This window comes from Arvicola amphibius, chromosome 6 (genome assembly GCF_903992535.2).
Source record: "Arvicola amphibius chromosome 6, mArvAmp1.2, whole genome shotgun sequence".
NCBI lineage: Eukaryota > Metazoa > Chordata > Mammalia > Rodentia > Cricetidae > Arvicola > Arvicola amphibius.
Window position 1 is genome coordinate 142,511,479 of NC_052052.2, and position 19,892 is coordinate 142,531,370.

General features: G+C 45.6%; 1 protein-coding gene across 1 annotated transcript in view; it reads left to right on the forward strand.

The window, feature by feature from the left end:
• Positions 1-19,892, forward strand: part of Jarid2 (jumonji and AT-rich interaction domain containing 2) — a 186,018-nt gene that overhangs the window by 145,657 nt on the left and 20,469 nt on the right. Inside the window, exons 6-8 of the mRNA XM_038335118.1 lie at positions 5,678-5,913; positions 15,403-16,435; positions 19,186-19,688. Coding sequence (XP_038191046.1) covers positions 5,678-5,913; positions 15,403-16,435; positions 19,186-19,688 — 1,772 coding nt within the window. The remainder of the gene's footprint in view (positions 1-5,677; positions 5,914-15,402; positions 16,436-19,185; positions 19,689-19,892) is intronic.

The window sequence follows — 19,892 nt, forward strand, 5'->3', positions numbered from 1 at the left end:
TTTCACACCAGTGCTCATAATTTATTTCCATTTTTACATCGTTGACAGTGGCAAACAAACTGTGACTTTAGAGAATATGAATTTTTCCATAGAGAAGCATGGAAATTCAGTTGACTTAAGAAATTCTGTGCTTTAATTCTTGTACATAGGCCTGATTATTTCATGCCTGTTATCTAAACAATTAAGAGGCTTGTTGCAAGTTGCTGGCCAGTCAGAGCTGCATACCATGCCCTTATCTGCTGTGTGAGGAAGGATAATACAAAGCAAACTATCTGCACACATTTTTCTCTTCTTACTGTAATTATCATCTGAGTGAGATCGAATCCCAGTCTGGTTTTGCAGACACAGCAAATCTATAGAACTTGATTAAGATGCTTGAGCTAGTTACTCAGAGAGTGTTGAAGGTACTAACTGGTGAGTTTGGCTTGGTGATGATTCTCAGAATGCATAAAGGAACTTGAACTGTCCTTCCTACTCTTCCTGCTTTAAGCCATGATGGTCTACTGAGCTACCCGGCTGTTTTGGCCCAGGTCAAACCAGGGTAGAGTGCCCACACGCTACAGTAAAATCCTCCTGAAATGTTGGCACCAGTTAGCAGACATCCCATTGTCTTCAGACAATAGAAGCTCTATAAAGTTGAATTGGCTCCAGGGAAGCCAGCCTTTGTACAGTAACAAGGCTTTAATTCCAGCCAGTTGATGGAGCCTGTGCCTTGTTCAAGTCAGGACAGCTTGTAATAACATGAAGCTTACATTTAAATGCCTGGCTTGCTATCAGAAACTTGTGGATCTCGTTTCCTTTCTATAGTGCATTCTTCTTAATTTTTATCCAACAACGATTCCTTTGTCTCCCTCAGCCCTGTTCTAGAGGGGTGGTATTAGACAATGTTCTTGTTAGTTTGACTGTTGTGTCTGCTCAGTCTTGAAGCTCTTGACTGCTCCCTGGTGCTTTTCTACAAGCAGGGCAAGTTTTTGGAATAGTGCTTCTGGGTTCCCGACTTATCCACATCAGCTCTCAAGTGAGACAGGGAGTATTCTCAAAATGTGGAAGAACTTCTATCAAATGCCAGGGACTTCTTCCTTTATTACTGCATTTACCCAGTAACTCCTTGCTCGCATTTGTCCTGTTTATTAGGAGTAATTAAACAAGGCAGGGTGTGAGACCAGGTTGCTGGCTTTGTCAGCTCTCTTTAAAATGAATTGATTTTTGTCAAATGTGCCTTTTTGCCATTGTAACAAGAGCTTTCATAAAGATCACCCATGTTATATTTGCATAGTGTCCTCTGAAGAACACACAACACAAAATACTTGAGCAAGTCTTGGAAGACAGATGAGGGGCAGCTGGTTTATCCTTAGGGAATCGGGCACAAGTGTTGTTCAGCCAGAGTATGTGGGGGTTTTAGGCATTCCTTCATAGGTTTGCTTTCAGCCTGTCCACATCTCAGTGTGTGCACAGAGCTCATGGACAGCATCATTCATGTTGGACTCTTGGGAGCTTTAAATGTGAATTTCTCCATGAAAATGCAGCTTTCCACCTCACATAATTGCAGTAAAAGTCATTACTAAAGAAACTGCTCTTGCCTGTGTCTTTTTCACTTCTACGTGGAAGGAAATCTTTCCCTTTCAAGAATGAAGTGACCTTCAATGAAAATATCAGGCTTAGGATTTACAGATTTTGTTTATTATGGTGTGAAAACACTTGCCCATAGAGCATTTAACTTTCAGAGTAAGTGTATACAAATCAATATATCAGTCTCTGTTCATTATGTAAAGCTATTTGTATCTGAGGACAATACAGGTTCCTAATATGGCTCGCTGTGATAGATGCTTAAAGAAGCTAGTCCAATTATTTCTTTTAATTGGGGACGGTTTGTAGTGAGCTTCTATACATTGATGCCTTTCTGTCTCATGCTTACAGAATGGGAAGTGGTTTTTTTTTTTTTTTTTAAAAAAACCTCCCTTTTCCTTCTCTTCCTTTCTTGAAAATCTTACAAATTAAGACAAAAGATAATTACTTGGAGGAATAAAACTGGCAGGTTCCCACGACACTTAAAATTAATGAGCTGTCGAGCACAAAATATACCTTGTCCTTGCCTTTATCAGCTTTTCCCAATCATTCCCTCCCCTTTTCTCTCCATTTAACACACGATGTGACTTTTTGGGTATGTTTGCCATTGGGGTATGTTGCTCTATAAAATCGCAGGATCATTACAGCCAGATTCATTTGAAAAGCATCTTTTGTTTGCAAATCACAGTTTGTTTCATTTCTCTTTCCTAGGACATCTTATTAGAATACTCGTTAGCGGGCACGCTGCTGCGGTTTGCAGAGCAGCTGGTTTGTTCAACTGCATTGATAGCAGTGGCCTCCCTCAACGCCCGCTGCAGCCAGTATTGCACAGCTCGGCTCTAGTTCCAGATCTTTGCTTTCCAGTGTTTTCCTGGGAAGGAGGATTAGTAGTTGAAAGTCCTCCAAGTCCATTCCATTGAAACCAGAGGGTTGTACCTCTCTCCTTTTCAGATACAGGCAGTGGTGGTGAAGGACCTTCCTTTTTAGGTCAGGAAGGCATACTTTCTGTCTACAGCTTAGAACTGTTTGCTGGCATAATTCTTTTGCAAAAGACTGTATGCTGCTTGCCAGTTAACCCATTTTTCCCTGAATTGTCACTACATTAGTAAATAAGCACTCCTGTCCCTTCGTGTTTACATGAGAACATGAATTCTTGGATAGGTGACAAGCTAGCCAGTAGCAATGCTAGGGGCATATTGAGTAACATTGGGGGACAAATGGTGGCTGTGCTAAGCTTTATCTAGATCCTTGTGGAAGGTATAGTGAGTGGGGTGGGGGCTGTGGGGTACTTGGCAGGCAAACGGTAAAGGTATCCTATTTAATGAACCTCAGTGATCACATGTTGTGATGGGTCTTGCTCAGGCCAGCTGCCCTCTACCTGCAGTGAAAGAAAGGAGGCTAGAACACACCTAGTCGGGGTATGCTGATGAAGTTTCCTAAGACAGCCCCTTTAAATCTTCAGTGGCTGTCTGTAGGAACATCTGTAAGCCTCAGTCTCCAAATGAGAAAACCAAGGATCAGCTCGCTTGCCCAATAATAAATATCAGAGCCAAGAATTGCACTTCAAATACTACTGACATGATAGGATAAATCCAGAGAATATTTTTGTTTCGCCCTCTCTTCGAATAAAATTAATGCCAATAAAACTAGTTCTCAAAAGCAGGGTGAACTGTGAATTGTCTGTCTTAAGAGAAGTAAGAAAGCAGTTCAGGATATTGGAGCCATGTTCTTTGCTTTATGAAATTAGTGAGGAATTAGTCAAAAATCCAGTCAAGAATTGCCTGGATTCATGTACCTTCTTAATTGACTCCTCAGAGATGTTGCTCTTCATTTGTTTCAGGCAGACCCAGGCTGCAGATGTGGGGGTGTGATTGATGGTTTTTGACAGTGACTAGTTACTTACACTTAGAGTAAATGCAGACATTATAGCTGCTCCATTTCCCCTGCATCGAGTGTAACAGAGAAGCAATGAGACACCATCTTTATTTCAGTGTCTAAAATTTGTTTTGAGTATATAATTGCTGGTCCTGGAAGAACCTTTGAGATTGATGCTCACAGTTAACCCAGATAGGAGAGATGCTATGCAAAAGAAGAGTTACATCTGAACAATTAAATGAGGAAAAAGACTTAGAAGAAGTTTAGATTATTTTAATTTTGAAAATTTTGTGTGCCATGGAGAGCAGTTTGTCTGAATATAACTTCAGTTAATAGTGCTTAATTCTGTACCCATAGAAAGCAGATCAAAAATGAATGTTTTTACAAAGTCAGTACATATTTGGGGATATTGAACATATTCGTTAGCTTAACATTTCATAGAGCTGTGTGTCGTATCATGTTATAAACATAATTTTTATTATCCACTTTTATAGGTTGTGAGAAGGGAAAAAAATCGAGGAAGCAATCTCCAATATTTATGGGTGGGAGAGCTTTCTAAACTTTGCAGTTTAAAAGCAGAGTTAGCACCAGAAAAATATAAGCTAAGTATGGTGACATGTGCCTTTAAGGTGGGCAAATGAGTCTGAGGTTAGCCTAGTCCACACACCTTTTTCCAGGGACAAAAGAAGGAAATATTTGCCTATTAGAGCAGCACCGAAGGCTCAGCGCTCTGCCTGCCTGTGTGAAGGCAGGTGTTCTCCAGGCTTTGTGAGGGACTGGTGAGGGAAAATTGGCTGCTCTGTTTACCTCCTTGCTCAGGTCTTTACACTACCTGAGATACCCTCTAATGGGGGCAAGTCTGTTACAGAGACCTTTGAAATTACAGAACAAAAGACACCCTAGGTGGGGCTTCTTCCTTTCAGTTGGAATTTGTGGGTGGCAGAGGAAGGCATATTTCTGTGAGCTCAAGACCAGCGTGGTCTACATAGTGATTTCCAAGCCACCTAGACCTTTACAATGAAAACCTACCATTAAAAAATAAATAAAAATCCTACAGGCCCATTGGTGAGGATGTCAGGCCACCAGCTTACAACAAAGCAAGGAAATCTCTAGATTCCAAGGGCTAGCTGATAACATTCTTAGCTTTTGGAGTTCAGGAAGCAGATTCATGATTCTAAAGATTTTACCTGATAGTTGAAAGTATATTAAGTTACATATTTCTATGTTCTAAATGGCTACTAAGAGGATAGATAAATAATAACTTAACCAAGAAATTCTAAGTAGGGAACAGTCCAAAGAGTCTTTAACATCGGTGTGGCTTACTTAGGGATCTAGTTGCTGGTTCTGGATTTAGTAATGAATAGGGTTGGCTTACAGCTCCAGCTCACCCATTATTCACCTGGAGGTCATAAAAGCAAATGCAACTGCGTGCCTTACACATCCAGTTGCACAGTGTATGTGTGTTCATTCAGTGCTTCTTGTTATCTTCAGGTGGTCTTGGACTGTGACTACATACAGATGGTCTCTGACATTAGTGACTTCACATACCTTAATTGATTTTCTTTTTGTATTATAAAGCAAGTTGTATTAAGTAGTAAATGCACTTAGAATATTGATTTGGGTCTCTGCCAGTATACTATCCAGTCTAGTCTGGGGATACTAAGGGATACTGAGGATGAGCGCCTAGACCCTGCCAGCACCTCTGCACTAAAGGGATGCTGTCAACTGCAGCCAGTCCACTGTCTTCCTAATAACAACGTCCTGTTTACATGGGGCTTCACACAGCACAGTCCCCTTGTAACTTGAGGAAATTTAGCACATTACAACATTGATAGTCTGAATAAATTTTTCTATAGTTTTTAGTCTTTAACTATTAACTATTTTTAACTGTGTAACTATTTTTGTTTATTTGAGACAGTCAGACTCTGTAGGTCAGGCTGGCCCAGAACTCACTGTGTGGCCCAGAGAGGTCTTGAAGTTATTAGGGTAGTTCTGCATTGGCTTCCTGAGTGTTAGGGTTTTAGGTACAAGCTACTATGACTAATCACCTATGTTAGTGAGATTCTTTTTAATGGATTAAAAAAAAAGTGTTTTAAGCTACAGGAATTCTTCCTTAAGATTGATCTAAAGCGTTGTTAATCAGTTGTTAATGGGTGCTGCCCATTTCACTGGAGAACTTTTGAATAGTTATCCACTCAAGACAATAACTTCATTTCCCCCTTTTTCCCTTTTCTAGTCTTCAATGGCTCCAACAGGTCAACACGGGAGAAAGAACCCGCTCAAAAACACAAAAGCAAGGAGGCCACTCCCGGGAAGGAGAAGCACATCGACCACAGGGCAGACAGCCGAAGGGAGCAGGCTTCAGTGGCCCAGCCCTCAGCCACCCCCTCTGCAGGCTCCTTGGCCAAGGGGCTTCCTGCCAACCACCAACCTCCCCCTCTGCATCGGTCGGCTCAGGACTTACGGAAACAGGTAACCCTGATTGTGAGGAGCTTTCTGGTGTGCCAGCTGATGCTCAGTTCGCTCACCAAGTGAAGTCAGGCTAAAGAAGCTAGAGAAGTAAGGCTCGCCACACCGGTGGACAGGGATAGTTTCTCTTCACCAAAGTGCGGCTCTCAACCTTATGAAGATCCAGGTGGGACTTCTTTTCCCTCCTGGATTTAACCCTAACCCTAACCAGATGACTTTTGCTCATACAGTAAGATTGAGCTTACATAGTAGGATATTAGAGTTCATGGGGAGTGGAGAAATGTAGCATGTGTTCTCAATGTTACTTTTGTTCAAGTGCTCCACCAGGTGCAAATGTGGGGAGCACCCATTGTCTTTCTCATTTTAGCTGGAGAGGCAGGAGTTTGGTGTTAAACCTAGAGATGGTACAGGCTTGTCTGGGATGATTGTGGTCTATTTTCTTATTTGCTTTTGTTTTTTAATTTTCTTATAGGGTTTATATTTAGTACATATAATTATTGGTGTTTGTATGCTTGTGTGCAGCAAAGCTTTCCTGTGGAGGTGAGAGGATGACATTTGGTAGTTGGGTCTCTCCTTCCATCATCTGTGTCCTAAAGATAAAACTCCACTCATCAGACTTGGATGCCAGAGCCTTTACCCTGTTGAACCATCTCGGCTAGGACTTGCAGCAGGTGTCTTGAGTAGGCAGGCAGGCAGGCACACTGCTGAACCATCTACGTTGGATAAGATACGCTTGGCTGTGAAGGTTCTGTATTAACAGACAATCATTGTAGTTATGTGCTGCTCTCTCTACTGAATAACAAGATTGTCTTGGGTAACTCTTAAGATTTGCATCTTGGGCCATTACTGTTCTATGGAAATTTTCCTGTCCATATTTTCTCAACATCTCTGGGAGGCAGGGAGTATAGTCATACAGGCAGATCCATCGGGGCACATAAGAAGGACTGGGCTAGCTATTCTAAAACAGATAACAAACCATTGGCCCCTCATGCATCTAACCATGGTAGGGTTGATGAGTCCTAGGGGACCACAGGCCGTTGATGGCTTCCTTTTCCCAGTACTGTTGGCAGAATTGCAATTTCCCCAGGACTGTGATTTCTAAAGATGGGTTCATAGCAGGGTAGTGAGGGGACAGGAGAGATTTCTTTACTGGCTGTATTCCAAAATGTGGTCTCAGTAACTAGTTCACAGTATATGTCCCTGAATGTGAATGAGTATATTCATTTATAGACCTGTATAGGCTTATCCAAGTGCGTGCGCACACTCACACACAGAGAGTATTTTATCTTGATCTTTACTTTTCGAGCATTTATGTTTTCGTTTGAGGTGGTGAAGTCACACATGGCCACCTGACGTTTCTATGTCTTATAGAGACCCCATTCTTCAAAGTCAGTGGTTCTCAACCTGTGGGTCATGACCCTCTTTGGGGTCATATATTAGCTATCGTCCACATCAGATAGTTATGATTCATAACAGTGATAAAATTATAGTTATGAAATAAAGTCAAAGAATTTTATGATTGGGGGTTCCCATATTGTAAGGAACCACCATTCTAAGTCTTTTTTTTAAACAAATATATTTCTTTTATTTATTTATTTATTTTTATTTATTAGTATACAATATTCTTTCTGCACATATGCCTGTATGCCAGAAGAGGGCACCAGACCTCATTACAGATGGTTGTGAGCCACCATGTGGTTGCCGGGAATTGAACTCAGGACCTTTAGAAGAGCAGGCAATGCTCTTAACCTCTGAGCCATCTCTCCAGCCCCCATTCTAAGTCTTTTGAAACCTCACGAGAGAAGCAAGTAATTTACCACGATGTCAGTAGTGGCTCTGGTTTATGAGACAAAGACATCATCTTTCTCCAGAGATGGCAGCTGAGGATGACTATGGAACTGCTCTGTCAGTAGCTGGGACTGCCTCCCAAACACTGTTCTCTAGGGCACACAGCACGAGGTGGGTCCCTGCTCTAGTGTGTGTCAGTGGCTCACCAGCTACAGCCCACTCCGACTACTGTTGGTCTGACAGGAGCTAGAGCTGAGCTCAGTTCCACGTTTCTGCTTGTGATACAGAATGGAAAAAGGATGTAGAGATAGAGATACAGAGACAAACAGGCTGAGTCCTATGTATTAACTGAAACAGGCTCGAGTTTATGCATTTTCTAAACATCCAGGCACCATATCCAATTGTACCTATACAAGTTGAACTGTTCTTAGTCAAGATTAGACGGGGATCGACCATAGTCGGAACAGCTATGCTTTCTTATCAAGCAGGCATGCAATGGATTATTTTCTAGTCTGGTTATGGTGAAATTTTTACACTAATAAATAAAGCAGGTGATCTTTTTGAAACTTAATTTTATTTTATGTGAATTTGTATTTTGCGTGCATATAAGTCTGCGTAAGGGTGTCGGATCCCATGGAACTAGAGGCATAGCCAGTGAACTGCCCTGTGGTTGCTGGTAATTGAACCCGGGTCATCTGGAGGAGTAGCCAGTGTTCTTAACCACGGGTCTTATTAAGAATAGTTAGTTGTTGAGTTAGTTAGTCATGTTTGAGCTGCATCTCCAGATCATTTACTTTTGTCCCAAAGATTGATGAGGGTGGATTAATCAAGGGATACACGGCTGACATTTACCTCGGATCCCTGCTGCTCACCTCAGTCACAGCTCTTCTTCAGCATTCCATAGTGCAACAGTAATTAGTCTGCATGAGTGGGAAGTTTGCAGGGGGGCTGGGTTGTCTTTGCCCACTGGTCCAGGGTGGGTGCATACTAGTTGTCTTAGTTCATGTTCTGTTGCTGGGACAGTAGACACCATGTATTTCTTCTTTTATTAAAACATTTAATTGGGCCGGGCGGTGGTGGCGCACGCCTTTAATCCCAGCACTCGGGAGGCAGAGGCAGGAGGATCTCTGAGTTCGAGGCCAGCCTGGTCTACAAGAGCTAGTTCCAGGACAGGCTCTAGAAACTACAGGGAAACCCTGTCTCAAAACAACAACAACAACAACAACAACAAAAAACATTTAATTGGGAGCTTACAGCTTCAGTTTAGGCCATCATCATCATCATGGTAGGGAGCATAATGGCTGCCAGGTGTTTGCTGCTCGGGACTTAACTGAGAGCTACATCCTGTTTTTAGGCAGATGGCTTTTGGGCCTGGCATAGTCCACCCCACTGTCAAACCCACTCCAACAAAGTCACATTTCCTAATCCTCAACCTGCTGCCAACTGGGGATCAATCATTCAAACGTGCGTGGGGCCATTTTCAGTCAGACCACCACAGAGCCCACAATAGGCGAGCTGCCGGGACTCGAGTGCTGCCAGCCTTGGCTTCTCTTCTTGGAGTCTTTCCTACGTCCAGATCAGTCAGAGGCTTTCCAGTTCTGATTTTGTTGAGATCTTGATCTCCAATGTGCCCTTGAGATAGGATCTTTGCCTTCCTGGTGCTTAGTGGGTGATCTTCCAATCTTGTTAGTTGAATGCTCTTAAAATAAGGTTAATGAAAGCAAATTGTAGATCCCTTTTTAATTGATATATGATGACACTCAAATGCCTAAAGGATACTCCAACCTTTAACTTTAGATTTGACTGTAGGAAATGTCTGTGGGTGGACTGATTTGCATGGGGTGTTGCTGGCAGCAGCTTTGTTCTGCTTGCTCTGGTGGGTCCTGGGACAGACAGACCCTCTTCTTCTCATGGTAAAGCACTCTTCTTGGACTAAGGAGTAACGGTAGATGGTGCAGTCCTTGGCTTCAAGGCTCTGGATCCTGAGATTTAGCATACATGAACACACACCACTTCTGCATTTCTTTGTCTTGGTCTGCAGGCTCTGTGGCCAGCATTTCCACTCCAATCTCACCCCAAGCCCCTGCAGCTGGCGGACTGCGTTGTAGATGTTTGACATTTGCTTTTCTGAAATAAGGCTTCCAGTTAAACACATTAACAGATGCCAGCTGTTGTGGTATTGCCAAAAGATTTGGGCTATCAGGAGAGAGATTATTTCCTTTTATTTTGAGATAGGGTCTTGCTGTATATGTCCTTGAATGTGTGACAGGCCTCCTGCCTCAGCTCCCTGAATGCTGGCATGACCTGCTTCTCAGAAAGTGTTTTGAAATACTAGCTCGCCAAGAGAGTCAATGAAGTTCCTAGTTGCATGTGGCCAGTAGTCTGGAATATGAATTACTGGCACACACCAAATATGTCTTACTCTTTACACTGAGGTTAATCTGTAATACTGAGAAGGATGTTACAGGTCTTCATGGGCAGCCACCAGACACTCTTGGAAGGATATATGACATGCTTGGCCAGAAGACACCTCTTGTGTAAGTATGTAGAGAGGAAATGACCTTGTCCCATAAGATCCACAGAGGCCAAAGGCTAAAAAATGTGAATTTAGGAAAACAAAATTGGGAATAAGCTCTACAGAATGAAATCTGAGTATCTTAGGTTTTCTATTGCTGTGAAGAGATACCGTGGTCTTACAATTGGCATAGTGGGAATCATGGTGGCACACAGGCAGACTTGGTGCCAGAGAGGTAGATCCTCAAGGAGCAGGAAGAGCACTATAGCTATGGGCCTGGCTTAATCTTCTAAAACCTCATGACACCCTTTTTCCTACAAGGCTACATATCCAATAATGCCACCCCCTGAGTCTTTGGGGTAATTCCATTCAATCTATGTGTGAGGCGCTATAAGGAAGTTTTGCCCTGCTTCTCCTGCGTCTGTGTGCTCCATTTTTAGCTTTCTGTTTCGTGTTGCCTCTGTGGTAGATGCATCTGCGACCACTACGAGAACCTGGGTCTTCCTTAACCTTTGACTGTCTCCTCTGTCTGAAGTAGCTCTGCGGTTTTCTTCTTTTTACTTAATCTGTGCTCCTGGTCAAGCTCACTGGCTCCCTCTCGTGGGGAATGAGAGTTTGCCAATAATGACCCTGGGTGAATGAAGACTCTTAATTAAACCTTGGTTCACGTATCCCCAAACATCAATTTTCTGTTCTGCCTTGTAAGTACAAGTCCTTCCTGTTCACCAAAGTTTATTAGATCACTGGGGGTGGGTGGGGTTTCTGTCACTAAAAAAATCTAGCCAAAAACCTCTAAAGAAAAAAACAGACAAGTTGAACTCCTTGAGTTTTGAAAGGGTAGGGGGGCGACCAGACCTAAACAACCTTTTGCAAATACTTTCTGGCTGTCTCTGTGGCCTCTGGAGATGCAGGTAACAGGTGGGTGATTGTGGGCCCAGAACAATTCACAAACCCATTTCCTGCAGAGCTGGTTTGTGGGTGGCACTGCATTCCTAGAATCTCCACTAGAACCGAAGTGTAGAGAGCTGTTCTGTTTTCTTTTCTGTGCTGGGCCTTGGAGGGTCCTGCTGCAGCACTCCTGTGCTACCCTTGCAGCAAATAAGGCACATTGCCTTGTGCCGTAGGACACCTCTGCTGCGACTCGTGCTGATGTCATTGAGGGTGGCATTATATCACTGGTGTTACAGCTCCCGTTTCCTTGCGGTTTTCTTTTTGAGGCGCTGACTTCTGAGCGATGAGCACACGCTGTGAAGGAGGTGTGGCTGTGTTCAGATGGTCGGCTCCAAGCCTTTCCAGTAGAAGAGGCCATCTCAACTTGTCGAGGTTTCTGTATATTATTCAGCAAGTTTGTGAGATGGCTTGGTTGCTGGCTTAGCGTGCCAGCTGTGTTGTGGCCACCACTGGGAAGCTTTGTATTAGGGGCAGGGTTACAGTTGAGGACTGCTGCTTTAGTTTATTTCTTCATCCATTAGAACGAATTGTTCTGGCTCGAGGAGACAGACATGCCTTAGTCTTTTCTGGACATGAAAGCATTATATTTGCAGGGGCACCTAATGTGAGAAAGCAAGTGAAATAGATTTGCATCATTTTAGTGGTCGACAATAATTTTGGCAACTGTCTAACATTTCATCCCCCAACAGTGTGGTGTTTGTCATGGAAGACAGTGACAGGGAACTGCAGCACACTGAGTGTCTATAAATAATTTGGCAAGGAGCCAGGTGTCCCTAGAAGCCAGAGGGTTGGTCCGAAGAATCGTCATCTTTATCTGATGTGGGCCCCAGAGAACCTTGGTTTCATGCCATGCCCTCTGACCGGCTGGGTTAAAGGACTTGTGGCGATATTGCACCATCTAGGTCTTCTGAATATGGATTCTTTTAGCGTCTTCAAGGATTCGATGTATGGCCGGTGGCTGTGGAACTTCTATTTTTTTTAAGATTTTATTATACATACAATGGTCTTCTGGCATGAATGCCTACATGTCAGAACAGGGCACCAGATCTCATTATAGATGGTTGTGAGCCACCATGTGGTTGCTGGGAATTGAACTCAGGTCCTCTAGAAGAATAACCAGTGCTCTTAACCTCTGAGCCATCTCTCCAGCCCCTGGAACTTCTATTAATCATCAAAAGTATTCACTTTGTTCTCAATAATTTTCAGGGTTTCCAAGCTGGAGAAATACTGACCCGATGCCAGTATATATCTTGAGGCTGGGCTTTTGACAGAAAAGTCTTCATCTTCAGGAAGAGACTAGCTTTATTGTATTGCTGTGTAAGGGTGAGACAGGCTGTGCCCCTAATAATGCAGGGGCCGGGAACCCTGTATAGTATCTATTCCTCTACTGTCTCCAGCGAATATGGCACCATTCCAGAGACCTGCTTGCCTACTGGCTGTGCATAGCTTACTGTCTCAGTGTCCTTCATGTTGGAGATACAGATCAACTAAATCCACTTACTAATTATCTTAATGTTTTTCATTTGGGCATTTAATCATTAGATTCATTTGATAAAACTAAGGTGAACTAAATAAAGGTATTTCCACACCTCTTCCTTCAAGTTAGTAGAACCTTGTTCTTGATCCCATCCCTTGCTTTGTCTGCCTACCTGTGTGCGTGCGTGCGTGCGCGCGCGCGTGTTACTGTGTATAGACCAGAGAACATACCCAAGCTGCCTCAGGAGCTGTCCATCTTGTTATCTGAGATAGTCTTCCATTGAATCTACGCTCATGATTCCTCTAGGCTGCCTGACCAGCCAGTCCCAGGGATGCGCCTGTCTCTGCCCCCCTGATGGCACTAAATTGTGTGTTGCCACTTCGCTGTTTTCATGCGTGCAGGAGAATTGATCTTAGTGCTCCATGGCCACATGGCAAGCACTTACCAACAGAACCCTCTTCCAGCCGTGTATATTGGCACCTAATTCACTGTGTCCCACGTCACCCCTCATCTAAACTCTTAGCCAGTTTCCCACCTTATTCTAGATCCCCTCTCTCAGTAATACCTTTTAGTAGGGTGGCTAGTGGGCCACTGTCCAGGATGTGCTGGTAATGGCGGTGCATACCTTTAATCCCAGCACTCTTGAGCCTAGTGATTTCTAGTCCTGCAGTGGCTATACAGTAAGACCAAAATCCCACAGTTTAATTCTGAAGTCAGCCACATTTCTGAATATGTGTCTGAGTCGCCAAAAGCTGGGGGAGCTCCATGAGCAAGTATGGGTAGGCTCAAGCCAAGTCACACCAAGCATTTGTTTTCACATAATTTCTGGCATTCATAGAAAACAGATCTGACTGGATTCTGTACCATAGAGGCCCCCCCCCCCCCCCCAAAAAAAAAACCAAAAACAAACCCAAAACCCTTATTCAGCAGGTTTTCAAAGTGTGGTTCGTAGATGGCAACTGAAGATCTGGTTGGAGTTCCAGAATCATAGGCTTCATATCTTAAACCCATAGAGGGGGCTTTAGAGACCATCCCTTTTTGGGGGATGGGGTAGTAATCTATTTGGGCAAATCCTGACCCTTTCATTTCCTTTGCTGGTTTGGATGCCCATCAACTTCTATTTTCTTCATCCCACCAACTCATCACCCAGATCTTTTGTGGTTAGCGCAGGTTGCTCATGATCCAGCCCCATGGTGGCACTTTTTGCTACCACGATTATGCCTCACCAGCACACCAGGCTCCCCAGCTCAGCATTTTTCTGGTATGAGGTCTGTGGTTTTTGTAATTGTGTGAGTTTTAGGTTTTTTTGGAGGAGGTGGCAGCGGCTCTTAACACCCACCCCCCAGTTCTTTTAAAATTCGTGTTGTAGATGAAAAGAGACACCCATGAGACTAAATGTCATGACAAACCCACATCTGTGCTGATTAGTGTAAAGTCACCTACCCTGTAACTGATGAGTCCAGTACCTCAGTGTTCTTGTTTATAGGTCTGCAGACCTGCAGACTTGTGGGAGATTGTCAAACCACACTCTTCCATTCTGTGTGAATGAGTCGGCCTTTTGTTTCACAGATTTTTCCTTGGTTTTTGAGGCTGGCATATGGATGGCCAGTATAGGATGAACATGGCTGCCTCTATTTACCTAATTAGCAGAAACCTAAATGGGACTTGCAAGGGGCAAGAAAATAGGGACCATATGTGCAGAAGGGGGTTAGGCTTATTTTTGCTTCACAAAAGAAGTTGAAATGTCAGCCTGGAGAGATGGCTCAGCAGTTAAGAATACTGGCCACTCTTCTAGAGGTCCTGAGTTCAATTCCCAGGACCCACATGGTGGCTCATAACCATCCATAATGAGATCTGGTATCCTTTTCTGGTCTGCAGGCATACATGCAGGTAGAACACTGTATTATGTAATAAATAATAAATCTGGAAAAAAAAAAGGTGAAAAGGAGTTGAAGTGTCTACCCTGTACCTAGTGAGACTGTCTGTGCTGGGTAACTTTCAAGGACAATGAGTGTGAGTCAGCAGCCACACCTATGGGCTTGACCTGTGATTTGGAGCAAGGCACTTGGGAGCTGTGGCTGTTTTCCCTCTCTAGTGTCGTTTTTTAAACACCATAGCTGGATTTTTTTTTCTTTGGTTTTTCGAGACAGGGTTTCCCTGTAGTTTCTAGAGCCTGTCCTGGAACTAGCTCTTGTAGACCAGGCTGGCCTTGAACTCAGAGACCTGTCTGCCTCTGCCTCCCAAGTGCTGGGATTAAAGGCGTGCGCCACCACCGCCCGACTCATAGCTGGATTTTCTATTTGTGCATTGGCTGCACAGTTTTGTGACTCACAGAGGTTAGCAAGCAGCCATGTTTGCAACTGGAATGTATACTTAGAAAACTATTTTATATGTTTTTAAATAAAAACTATTGCTCACTTGCCTAAATGAACAGAATCTTGCTGTCATAAATTCTTAGAATTGGCATAGGTAATTAAAAGTTCCGCATATGGGGTATTCACTATGGAGCCCAAGATTCTCTGAAAGAGCCATGCAAAGAAATGTTAGTATGCAGACACATGCAGGAAATGCACAGTCTGGGGTAAGATCTAAGTGTGTTGTGAAGGTGTCATGCTAGTATCAAAGACCATGGCTTGATGGCTCTTTTGCCTTATTTATCTGATCTCCCAAGCCTGTCACCAGCATCTGTAGTAGTCCTTTCTCACTGTTTCTTCCTGGGTACTAATTCTTTCTCTTACCCCCGATTCTGCTGCCTCCTTAGGTGTCTAAGGTAAATGGAGTCACTCGGATGTCATCTCTGGGTGCAGGTACAACCAGTGCCAAAAAGATCCGAGAAGTCAGACCTTCACCATCCAAAACTGTGAAGTACACTGCCACAGTGACCAAGGGGACTGTCACATACACCAAAGCCAAGAGAGAACTGGTCAAGGAAACCAAACCCACCCACCACAAGCCCAGTTCAGCTGTCAACCACACAATCTCAGGGAAAACTGAAAGTAGCAATGCAAAAACCCGCAAACAGGTGCTATCCCTCGGGGGGGCGTCCACGTCCACCGGGCCTGCTGCCAGTGGCCTCAAGGCCAGCAGCAGGTTGAACCCAAAGTCATGCACTAAGGAGGTGGGGGGGCGGCAGCTGAGGGAGGGGCTGCGGAATTCCAAGAGGAGACTGGAAGAGGCACAGCAGGTGGACAAGCCGCAGTCACCCCCCAAGAAGATGAAAGGGGCAGCAGGCACTGCTGAAGCCCCTAGCAAAAAGGCCTCAGCGGCTTCAGCAGAGAAGTCTCTGTTGAATGGACACGTGAAGAAGGAAGTGCCCGAGCGAAGTTTGGAAAGGAATAGGCCGAAGCGGGCCACGGCTGGCAAGAACACGCCGGGCAAACAAGCACATGGGAAGGCAGAGGGCACCCCCTGTGAACATCGTTCTACCTCGCAACCCGAGTCCTCGCACAAGCCGCATGATCCGCAGGGCAAGCCAGAGAAGGGGATCGGCAGGTCTGGGTGGGCAGCCATGGACGAGATCCCCGTCCTCAGGCCCTCCGCCAAGGAGTTCCACGACCCTCTCATCTACATTGAGTCAGTACGTGCTCAGGTGGAGAAGTACGGGATGTGTCGTGTGATTCCTCCTCCAGACTGGCGGCCAGAGTGCAAACTCAACGACGAGATGCGCTTTGTCACGCAGATCCAGCACATCCATAAGCTGGGCCGGCGCTGGGGCCCCAACGTCCAGCGGCTAGCCTGCATAAAGAAGCACCTCAGATCTCAGGGCATCACCATGGATGAGCTCCCCCTCATAGGTAAGGTGTGGGCTTGAGCGGCTCTCTCAGCTTTGCCACGATCCCTAGCATGGCGCAGGTGGACCTCATTTCCTTGTTCTAGTCCAGCCCTCTTCCCCTGTCCCAGATGCTGTGGGGAGAAGTTTGGATTGGAGGCCATAGACCGGGGGCTTTGTCATGGTGCTAGATCCCAGGCCTCCTGCTGGACTGTCTTCTACTGCTGGAGGTGATCAGTGTCTAGGGATGGACTGAGGATTTCAGGCTGTTCTAACAATGTACCATGGACTGGTGGCTTCAAAAGCAGAAATCGTTTTGTAATTCTGCATGTCACAGGACTGGTTTCTGCTAAAGCTTCTTTCTGGGGCTTCTAGTGGGCAGCTGCACCTGTGTCCTCTCAGTGCCTTTCCCCTCTGTCTGACACCAGTTAGGTGGGGCACGACACCATTACATTGTGAGGTTGCATGGTGTGCATGTCAGTATGCCACCTTGGATGTCCTCATAGCTCTACGTACAACCCTTCTGTAAACTCCTGCCATTTGTGCATCCTTCGTGTCCTTGTTTGTCCTTGTTTGTCTCTCTCTTTTCTGTCCACGTTTCTTCAGTTTCTTTGAGCAAAATGGACCTTGTCTGGACATAAGGGGATCAGATTCTATTTCTTTCAAGGACTGGTTTGGTTCCGGCTAGCAGTGGGCACCGTGGACAACTGTTGTAGGTGCACGGCCTGGAAAGCGGAATGCCTTTCCTGTAGGCATGGCTCCTTTTGCTAGCTTCTGTCCCTGTCTCCACCCACCCGTGACTCCTCTTGCCCAAGATGGACTTCTCTAGTGAAGTCAAGTGACTTGTCCTAGGGGCGGTTCCTCAAGGCAGATAGCAGCAGCACTGGCCACTGTCCTTCCTGTAGGCTCCAACTCTTGTGAAACAGTGCTGTGTCTGTGGTTGGGAGCTCTGGGACGGCTCCCCTAAGGCCACCCCAAGGCCAAGAGCGAGGATCACCAGGTAGAGGTTTCATAGTTCCCTCCTCAGGAGACTGCGATTGAATGTGCCTGATGAGGATCCCCTGAGTGTGCATCCCCAGAGATGGCATGGCAGGCTTTGGGTAGAGCTCATAGACAGGGAGGGGCATGCACGCCCTCGCCCCCACACCAAGCCTTCAGGTAACCCAGAGGCAAGTGGGCCACAATCCTGCCTTAGCGCGACCTGCAGGTAGGTAGGGGCCGTTCTGACTCCCTGTCAGTGCACAGTACTTTTGTGTTTGGGGACAGGTGAGACGGCAAGTACTGTCACCATGACAGCCCAGACACTTTCTTTTCCCATAATCCTGATTGCGGTGCTAGTACCGTAAGCCGTGATTCATTCCGTCCTCGGTTATTCATTTTGTTTACCAGCACATAGCCCATGACCAATAGCGGTGTCATACCTTGGGCTTCCATTGGGCAGGATTAGGAAATGTTTAAATAGTTTCTCAGATTCACCAGTGAGTACATGTACCATTCTGTGGCAATGTCTCCTGGGAGCCTCTTTTCCCAGAGGGCATTTAGTAAGTAAAGCCTTGGTGGCACAGGTCACTCAGTGACCCTATAGCCATGGAAGGATGGGTGATGGCCTAGCAAGAATACTATAAGCAACTTAGCAAGCGTTGCATGTCATTTAGGTGTTAACTGGAAGTCAGGAGACAGAAATCTCGTGTATGTCACTGTAGTACTGTGCGTTCCTAAATCAGTGCTGACTGCCATGCTGTGTCTGAGAGCAGTTTTTTTTAGGAGCTTCCTGACTTTTTCTTCCAACCAATTCAGTCCAGGTGTTTCCCTGTATTGCAGTAAATGTATCCAGGCTACTGTCTTCTTCATCTTACTGACGGGGGAGTTCAGGGACTTGATCCTTGCCTGGTGGACAGGGAACCCAACCCCCAACTCACCTTCCCCCCCCACGGTGGGTCACATAGCCGGCTCCTGTTACTGTGTCATCTGAAGCCATGCTTCTTTTAGTTTTGATGTCAGTACAGCCTTGCTTTTGAAGACGGAGATTTCTTGTTTTTATTTTGTTCCACTGCTGTGTTGTTGATAGTATTCTTCTTTCCCGTGAGGCAGCTTCTCCACTTTCCACCCAGGTGCTTAGAGTAAGGGCTGCATTTTAATACATGAGATGGATTTGTTGTTTTGTTGGCTTTATTTTTGATTTGTGTGTCTTACAGAGGCTAGGTAGGAGTTGTACCACTGAGCTATACTGCCCAGCCAATGTTTGAGTTTTAATATACATTCACACTCTCATCTTCTGAGATAAGCAACCTCTGTGCTCTGAGCAACTGTGGTGTCTGTCTCGGATGAGAGAATAAGCCCCCTTGTGAGTGTTAGGCTTTGGGAAGAGACTGCAGTAATTCCCCACAGCAGAGGTGTTCTAAGCTTGCCTCTGCCCTGCCCATGGTCACCACAGCTCTGCTCCGGTCCCTCCACCCTCGGAATAATAGTGCTCTTGTCCCTGCCGAGCCCACAACCTGGGCACCGATAGAGTGATCTTCCGCTATGCATGGCTACCTCTTTCCCTCCTTCTGTTCAGTCCCTTCCTGAGATGATGGCCCCTCAGTTTGCTTTGTCTCCTAGTACTCAGCCATGTTCATGTCTCCTAGTGCCCAGTAATGTTCATAGCTGTACATTAGCTGCTTACTGCTCTAACTGGAGCCTAGTGGGAGCCTCAGGTTTTGGGGGTGGGGAGATTGGTCCTTTACGTCCTTCTTAACCATTTCCTCTTCTGCACCCTACCCCATCACTGCCCAGGAGGCTGTGAGCTCGACCTGGCCTGCTTTTTCCGGCTGATTAATGAGATGGGCGGCATGCAGCAAGTGACTGACCTCAAAAAATGGAACAAACTAGCAGACATGCTGCGCATTCCCAAGACTGCCCAGGACCGGCTGGCCAAGCTGCAGGAGGCCTACTGCCAGTACCTGCTCTCCTACGATTCCTTGTCCCCCGAGGAACACCGACGGTTGGAGAAGGAGGTGCTGATGGAGAAGGAAAGCCTAGAGAAGCGCAAAGGGCCCTTAGAGGGGCACACAGAGAACGACCACCACAAGTTCCACTCCCTGCCCCGCTTTGAGCCCAAAAATGGGCTCATCCATGGCGTTACACCCAGGAATGGCTTCCGTAGCAAGCTCAAGGAGGTGGGCCAGGCCCCTCTCAAGACAGGCCGGCGGCGATTGTTCGCTCAGGAAAAAGAAGTGGTCAAAGAGGAGGAAGAGGACAAAGGTGTCCTCAATGACTTCCACAAGTGCATCTATAAGGTAAGAGGCTCTGTGGTTCCCATAACCTGCAGCTGGGTAGGAACAATCAATGTGTCCCTTGCCCTGGTGGAGCCGGTGGAGGCTGCCTGTCCCGCTGGGGTGAATGCTAGGGCTCTGCCTTCGTCTGTTTTGAGTGCTGTGACTTAGTATCACAGAGGAGAAAATAATAAATGGAAAGTTGTTGGCTTTGGTTCTGGAGGGTCG